The 9,093-nt window shown below is 43.1% G+C and overlaps 1 protein-coding gene across 1 annotated transcript in view; it reads left to right on the forward strand.

Annotated features, from left to right (window-relative positions):
• The window catches only part of SSPN (sarcospan), a 98,555-nt gene that overhangs the window by 56,591 nt on the left and 32,871 nt on the right, over nt 1-9,093 (forward strand). Inside the window, exon 3 of the mRNA XM_004699984.2 lies at nt 9-197. Coding sequence (XP_004700041.2) covers nt 9-197 — 189 coding nt within the window. The remainder of the gene's footprint in view (nt 1-8; nt 198-9,093) is intronic.

Genomic DNA, 9,093 nt, shown 5'->3' on the forward strand with positions numbered 1-9,093 from the left:
CGCAAAAGGGCCCCGGGGCGCCCCAGGAGCGCGGGGACGAGGAGGAGGCCCGGACGTGCTGCGGCTGCCGGTTCCCGCTGCTGCTCGCCCTGCTGCAGCTGGCCCTGGGCATCGGCGTGACGGTGGTGGGCTTCCTCATGGCGAACATCAGCTCCTCCCTGCTAGTCAGAGACACTCCATTTTGGGCTGGCATCCTTGTAAGCATTCCGTCTGTTTTGCCGAAGCGCGGTTGCCAAGCAGGAATGCGGGCCCGCATGGTGGCATGGAGACTAACCCCGCTGCATGCGCCCCTCGGGCTCCACTGGGCTAAAGAGCGCTCTGCTTGGGGCCTGACACCTGGCACGCTGGGGTTCCCGGGGGCGGCGGCGGCCTGGACGCCCGAAACGCCTGCCCTTCTCCCGCTTGCTGCGCCCACTCCTCCAAGGAGCCCGGCGCTCACTCGCCGGAGCCGGGGAGGCGATCTCCAAGCTGGCAGAGTTTGTCACATTGAGCCGCCCCAATAACAACAGATTCCCTTTGGCCGTTTTCCTGATCCCTTCTCCCGGACTCCACCCCTGTCCCGGGTGAAGTAGCAAAAAGCAAGGCCAGTACAGCTAGTCAAAGCCGTCTAGGAGGAGAGCCTGCATGCGGGGCTGCCTACTGGGTAATATTGGTTTTATTTCTGAGTCTGAGCTTCCCTGAGTGTTGACCAAAATAATAATCCGTGGCAGAAATTCGAGAATACAAAGAGGTACACCGTCAATCCTTTGGAGTCTAAAGCAGGAGAACCCAGGGCGCTGGCCAGGGCAGACGTATATTTGGGACTCTGCTAATGGATGTGTTGTTGTTCTTCAAATAATTTTATTGGGGGCGCTTACAGATATTATAACAATCCATAAATCAATTACATCGAGCAAACTTGTACATATGTTGCCATCATCATTTTCAAAAGATTATCTTTCTACTTGAGCCCTTGTTATCAGCTCCTCCTTTTTCCCACCCTGGGGAACAGTTGATAAATTATATATTATTATTTCATAGCTTGTACTGTTGGGTGTACTGATCTTCAGCAGAATGCTGCTCTGCTCTTGTGTTGGTTTGTTGAAGCGCATCACATAGGTGGCTAGAGTCAATGGATCCTTTCCTTGGCCCGGGGTGTCGTTTCTTGAGCACCCAGTGTGTGTCTATGCTGCTAGAGGTCGACTTATACGATCTCTAGGCCCCCCATCTGCACAGGACTCCCAGTTGTTATTTTCATCCCCATTCCTCAAATGAGAGCACCAACCCTGGCCCAGACTCACCCACGGCTAGGAGGCGGCCAACCCAGGTCCATCTCTATGTCTGGAACGCCTAACGATGCCTGCTTGCTCCTCCCAGAGCCGCACTGCCACTGGCGGTCACCTTTGTTTTAACATTATGCTAGATTCCAGGGCCTTGTCGTTTATTCAAATCTCCCCCATGCATTATTGCACTTAACAGGAGAGAACGCTTTGAGGCAGGAATTAGGATTCCTCTTTGCACGTGCGAAATCTCAGGCTTAGAAAAATCGAGTGATAGTCTCTGGAAGTCCAGAGGTTGAAAGCGGTGGAGTCAGCTGACAGGAGCGAGGGCCCAGGGCCAGCACTCCTAATCTAACATTGCATAATTAGGGCTCTTACTGACCCCCGGAATACAAATCATAAAACAGCCTCCCAAGTAAGTTTGCATCCGTGAAAGGCTTTAAAGGTACCTGATAAATATGCATTAGTGCAGCTATTTTCTAATTAAGATTACTTGAATTCACAGATTCTTGAAGAGTAATTTAAAACTTTTAATTTGTGTACTAAGAATTCCCATGGAATGATCATGATTAGTGTTTTCTAAATCAAGTGTTTTTAAAAATAGCTTTTCACTAAGATACACTAGGTATTTTAGTCACCCCAGCGACTGCTGAAGATACTCAGAGGGGAAAAAGGTCTGTCCTTTAGGGTTAGGCTTTTTTTTAAAGAAAGGGAACTCCTTTATTCGATGGTTTCAAAGATAATTTATGAATATGTTTTCTTCCCTCTATTTCAACCTCACAATGCCCGTTACCAAAACAAAAACAAAAAAAACCCCAAGCACCAGAACCCCAACAAGTTAGATGCAGGAAGGAGGAAAGGAGTTCTTTTAAGACTTAATGCATTAGCATGCAAATAGTACACTGCTCAAGTTTCATAGACTGATCTGATGGCCGTGAAAGCTCCCTGGGTGTGGCACAAAAGCGATGCTGGACAGTTTTCTGTCCTTTCCAGTTTAGGATCTAGGAACCATTTGAAGTTTGCCCCTGGGGTGTAACCCTGATGATATCTGTACTCTTAAATTTTCTTTCTTTTTTTATCATTTTATTGGGGGCTCGTACAACTCGTATCACAATCCATCCATCCATCTATTGTGTCAAGCGCATTTGTACATTTGTTGCCATCCTCATTCTCAAAACATTTGCTTTCTACTTGAGCCCTTGGTATCAGCTCCTCATTTTTTCTCCACCCTCTCCCAGCCTCCCTCCCTCATGAACCCTTGATAATTTATAAATTATTTTTTCTATGTCTTACACAGTCCGATGTCTCCCTTCACCCACTTTTCTGTTGTCTGTCCCCCAGGGAGGAGGTCACATGTAGATTTTCCCTGGGCTGGACTATCTCCAGAGCAGAGCAGCTAGTGGAGAGGACACGAGAGAAGGGAGGACGTGCTCAGAAAAGCTGGGTGAACCACTCCCATGCCAGCTGGGCAGAGCTGCAGACAATATGTCACTGTCCCACGGCGACACTGTGCTTGTCCCCATCATATTGTCTGTGGTGGGTCCCGGACACTGCTGTGTCTTCAGGCAAGGAGAAGAAAGACAGGCGGACAGGATGGACCAGTGCAGATGTGGAACCTTCACCCTCTGGGTGGCACGCAGGGTGGCCTTTGTTGACGCAATAACTTTGGACAAATGACTTAAACTCTCGAGGCTCCCACTTCTTCCTTTGTCAAATCAGGATGATAATCCGAATTCCTGCCTTTTAAGGTTGTTCTTGGGATTCACTGAATGCACGTCAAGCTCTTAGAATGATTCTGCTTCATGATAAGCACCCAGGAAGAGCGTGCCCTCTTGGTTAGCTCCTGGTGACTGGATCATGGGTAGAGGACTCTAGCGTAGCGGCTGCTCTTTCATCCACAGACCTGGACAACAGTCGGCGTGACTTGCTGTTGGAATTTCCCAGTACAGTTTGAATCCGAAGCAGATGTGACTGTGGTAGTTTTCCCTGCCCTGTTCTCAGTGAAGCTACTGTTTAGCCATCTCAGAGACATCCTGAATCTCTTTAGAGGTTCGTGAAAATGAACTTGGTGAATAGAAGTCTTCTCACGGTCATATCCCCCAGGGTTAGGGAATGATTCTGGGATGATAGATCCATAAGGAATATTGAAGGGTTTGCACTTTGGGGGAGATCCCACCCCCTTAGACCAGAGTAAGGCAAGTCAACGTATGGAACTGGGTCAGAGCCAAATCAACTTCTAGAATTTAGGCAGAATTCAATCACGGTCCCCTGCCCCATCTACAGCTTTACGTACGTCAGCGTTCTGTTTCTCACCATTCTGGTGGCGTCTGACAAGAATATGATAGTCTCTTTGTTTTATGAGGGTCACCATTCCATAAAGAGCCCTGGTATCATGGAGGGTAAAGCAATCGGCTCTTACCTGAAAGGTTGAGAGTTTGCTCCACAGCAGAAAGATGTGCGGTCTGCTTGCACAGAGATTGAATGCAAGAAACAGTCTGGGGCAGTTCTGCTCTATCCTGTAGGGTTCCTACGAGGGTGGCTCAGGGTCAGGTGACCCGATAAGCAAGGAAAGCAGGGGTTTATTTGTGTTATTTACTGATCTGTAGTGAAGAGTTCCACATGCCTTTCATCACATCAAAGCCTCTGCCTCTCTCCGTGGCTGGTACCCACCTTTCTCCCAATCCCCTAGAACCTTCCTACAGAACCAACGTCTCTTTTCAAATGTAGCCTCTGACAGAGATGGAGTACCCAGTAAGCCAGGTAAGCATGGGATTATTTGTGTTTACTTACTAATCTGTTGTAAACAGTTCTATGTATTTTTTTCATGCTGACACATGGAACAGTTTACTACAGATTACTAGATAAGCACAAGTAAACCTATGCTTATCTTGTTTCTTAGGCAATCGACCAGCGGTCAGATTGATCTGATGGCAATGGGTGCTGACTACACTACATCTTGAGACTTGGAGAGAAGCTGCCCCAGAATGCTGTGGGGAGGTGCCTCGGAGTCACTTTGACCTATAGTGACCCGTGGGAGAAAGTAGGACTGTCCAGTAGGCTGCTCTTGGTTGTAATCTTAATGGGAGCAACTTCCCATTCAGGTCTTTATCCTGTGGGGACACTGGATGGCTTCAACTTGCCAACATTTTGCTAGCAGGTGAATACAGAACTGCCGGGACCTGGACAGCTGTATCTGGACTTAGAACAGGTGACTTCCTGTTGACTAACGTGCAGGTGACTTGATGAATAGTCAACGAACACCTGGTTTATACACTGAGGGCGCCTTCGGTGATCTGTGACCATGGGTTTATATCCAATAGTATTTTAGGAAAATGAATAGGTTGGGTTGTTTTTTTACTTCTTTCAGAGCTATCTATAAATCTGTGATTCCTTCTACCACCATCAAAGAGTTAGTCAAAGTCTTTTTACTTCAGGTACAAAAGATTCTTGTAAAGGAGAAAATAGAATGGAGGTTTTGTCAAGACTTCACAGCCTGTACAAAATGTCATTCTTCTCTCAAAATTCCTTAAAGATTGAGGTTTGCAAGTCACAACACAATGACAATACAAAGTGAAACAGGCTCTTTGAGGATGAACTTGGCTCAGGGCAGGAGAAACTAGGAAATAGACATTTTCCTGCATATTCCTCAATCGATGGTGTGACTAGCTGGGTCAAAGAGGCATTCACGTTTGCTCATCATTCGGGAATCTGTCTTCGTGAACAATGTGTAGGGACTGAAGGACTCTTTAAATCTTTGGAACTTCTCACTATTTCTTATTCTAGTAAATACCATTTTAGTTGAGGGTAAGCATAGCATGTTTGAATTTTGGCTTATTTTCTTCATTTAGTGGCATTTGTTCAGGATATCTGCCATGGTGGGCAGCAGTTTAAAAATAATGAATGCCTCATATATACCGGGAGGAGAACTCTAGAGATCCTGATGGATGACATGTGCCCTTATTATACCTGGCCGTAATGAAGACTTCCTATTAGAAAATTTAGCCTTCACAAATATTGTTAAAGCCCACTTACCTTTCTGAGTATTTCACTTGTAGTGATTTATTTGGTTTGACATCTGTACTCTAAAACCAATTTAAGAGCAAACTCCTGTTTCCCATCCCCAGTGGAGAGCTTTAGTTTTTGTTAGTCCATTGACCCTTGTAGGAAATGTTCCCATGGAAAGTGGGAATTTATTTGTCCAACTGAGGTTTTTAGCCTTCTTTGCCATCTCTCCATTTCTATATACCTCAGTCTGCTGCAATTAAGCCCTTGATAAATATAGGAGGAGGCTTAAGAAAGTTTATGAAAAAGAATGAAATGAAAAGATAGTGGATTTTTTCCATGAACCTTCTGAAGCTTTTTTGTACATACTGCCATAATCACATTTGAAAGTTTAAGGGATGAGTTTCATAGGCAAGGAAGACTATTTCCCACTGCCATTCATAAAACATCATAGAGACTGCAATGACCAAGAGCTTCAATAACGGTTATCACATGTTAACTTACTTTAAAGAATTCAAAATGTAGGTATACCTGGGCTTTAAAAATTTATCCCTGGTTCTTGACTTAACAGAAAGGACATTTTGCATGAGTTTGTTTTATAACAAGATTAACCATAAAATTCACAAGTATGTTTATCACATTAAGCAAGCAAGGAACACATGTAGTTGGTATATGTAATTTATAAGTAAAGAAAGTAAGACGTGCTGTTTTCTTTCGATGGTTTGACACATATGGGTGGGACATATGGCAAACAAGGAACAAATGTCACTATTAGCCATGACGTCTATGTAGACAAAGGGATGTGCTGTAATTTGGCTAAATGATTTGGACATGGTTATGAAGAGAGACCAGAAACGAGAAAAAGTTGGCATTGGGGTTTTGGATTGGTCCTTTAACAAGGCAAGGAGCCAAATATGGTGTCACTTTTCCATGTATGTGCACTGGGGTTTGAGAAAGTTAATCTGGACTTGTGATTTTAGGAGCACATTGAATATGAATCCATTGTTTTTCATATTGTGACTTTAATATGCGTCCACAACCTAATATAGCATCTCTGCTACCACTGGGAAATCACTTCTATTATAGCAACTGTCACAGGATTGTTGAAAACTGAGGAGTAGATAATTACACGGTCTAGTTCCATTCCCATGGGGTATGTATAGTAAATAATGGTAGGAAAATAATCTCATAGGTACTTAATAGTCTCAGGGTAAATATAAAATTTGAATGTAACAGAATTAATTTGGAATATGAAAATAAAAGAGAATAATCAAGAATTTGGTGGTATATATTCTGAAAGAATTTCAGGGATATGGACTAACTAATTAGGAATATTAAGATTGAACAAAATCATACACCCATGGTAATTCAAAATAGCCTGATATGGTACAGCGACCGACATGGAGACCCATGGAACAGCACTGAGCTTCTAGAAATAAATCCATCCAGCAGATTTTTTCGTAAAGGACTGAAGTCCATTAAACGTACAATAGATAATATCTTTAACCAATAGCTTTGACAAAACTGGACACCCATCTGCTGAAAAAAATGAAATGAGATACATACCTCCCTTCATACACAAAAACAACTGCAAGTGGATCAAAGACCTAAATGTTAACCTCAAAATGATAACGTTTATAAAAGAGAATATAAGGGTAAAGCTCAAGGTCCTAGTTTCTGGCATAAGTAGACTCCCATACATAACCAACGAGGTGCAAACAGCAGACGATAAACTAGATAGCTGGAACCTCCTAATGGTTAAATACTGAGGCTCACCAAGAGACTTCATCCGAAGAGTAAAATGAGACATCGCCGACTGGGAAAACAATTTGGCAATGACATATCCAACAAGGGTCAAATCTCTAAAATATATAGGAAACTTTAACATCTCAACAATGATAAAAAAAGCAACCCAATTGAAAATTTGCAAAGGTCATGAACGCATTTCACCTAGGACGAGTTCCGGATGGCTAACAAACACTTGAAAAGGTCCTCATGCTCCTTAGCCAGTAGAGAGATGCCAACCCAAACTCCAAGGAAATATCACCTGTCTTGACATGAATGGCACTGGTCCCCAAACCAGAAAACAACGGCTGGCAAGGCTGTGGTGAGACAGGAACCACATTTATACCACATTGGTGGGAATGTAGCGCGTAAAATGGTATAGCCAGCATGGAAAATAGTATGATGCTTCCTTAAAAAGCTATACACAGAAATGCTATTGGATCCAACAATCCAACTCCTTGCTGTATATTCTAGAGAGAAATCAGAGCTGTGACATCAGTAACATAGCACACTCATTCATTGCAGCAGATTTACAATAGGAAAAGACAAAAACAGTGTTGTAAAATTGATGTGGTAAAGATGGTACAACTCTTCTTGATATAATTGAACGATTGAATTATATGATATGTAGACAAAATGCCAATAAAACGGTTTTAAAAAGACAAAACAACCATCGAAGGATTAATAGATAAACAAATTGTAATACATACATACAAGGCCACACTATGCAATGATAAAAATGCTAATGATGAATCTATGAAGTATTTCACAACATGGATGAACCTGGAGGACATTATGCTGAGTGAATGTCAATCACAAAAAAGAGGTATATTTTGTGAAACCACTATTACAAAAAGTCAAGAACAGAATTACACACAGAAAGAAACATGATTTACTGCTTACCAGAGATGGAAGGAGCGGAGAGGATGGTTCACTAACTAGATAATTGGTTCGTGCTAATTCAGGTGAAGAGAAAAACAAGGCACAATATGGGTGACGTCAACAAAATGTGACCAAGGTAAAAGAAGACAGAGAGATGTATGCACGGAAACAAGGACAATTGCAGTAAATTCTGTAACATATACAATCCTGCAACAATAGCAACAACGGACGATAACTTGTGAATGGTTACAAAGGTACAGACCTATGCTAAATAGATATAGGAGGTCATAGAGGAGTGCGCCTGCATGCATATATATGTACTGTTGTGTATATTTCTACAGACATCTTTGTAAGTAATCTATTTAGATAGAGATTTAGATGATCTATGGATATGGATTCAGATCCAGCTATAGACACAGGTATGTTATTTATTGTCAGGTATCATCAAGTAGATTCCAACTCATAGTGACCGTACAACAGAAGGAGACACTCCTCCGTCCCACGCCACCCTTCCGTTTGTTGCTGTTTGAGCCCACTGTTGCAGGCACTGTGTCAATCCTCCCTCTTGTTAGCTGCGCCTCCACTTTACCGAGCATGAGGTCCTCCTTGAGGGATTGGTCTCTCCTGTAAACAGGAGCATTTGAGCTGTCCTTCTTCCATGACTGATCTTTCTGTTCTTTTTTCAATATTCTTCACCAGCACCATCGTCCAAATGCATCGTTTTTCTTCAGTCTTCCTTATTTAGTGTCCAACTTTCACGTGCTTATGAGGCAATGGAAAATACCAGGATTTGGGTTAGATGTACCTTCATCCGTCAAGTAATATCTGTGCTTTTCCCTACTTGAAAGATGTCTCATGCTGCAGATGCAGCGTGGTGTTTGATCTCTTGATTGCGGCTTCCAAGGGCACTGAGTGCGGGTCCAAGTAAGACAGACTCCTTGACAATGTCAATTGTCTCTCTGTTGATCATGATGTTGCCTATCAGTTCAGTTGTGAGGATTCTTGTTTTCTTTACATTGGTTGCAATACATACTGAAGACTGCAATCCTTGATCTTTCATTACCAAGTGCTTTAAGTCATCCTCAATTTCAGCCAGCAAGGCTGTGTCATCTGCCTATCACATGTTGTTAATTAGCCTTCTTTCAGGCTGATGGTGCCCGGCTAT

Source organism: Echinops telfairi, unplaced genomic scaffold (genome assembly GCF_000313985.2).
Source record: "Echinops telfairi isolate 266 unplaced genomic scaffold, ASM31398v2 ScPeMD7_21;HRSCAF=78, whole genome shotgun sequence".
NCBI classification, from domain to species: Eukaryota; Metazoa; Chordata; class Mammalia; order Afrosoricida; family Tenrecidae; genus Echinops; species Echinops telfairi.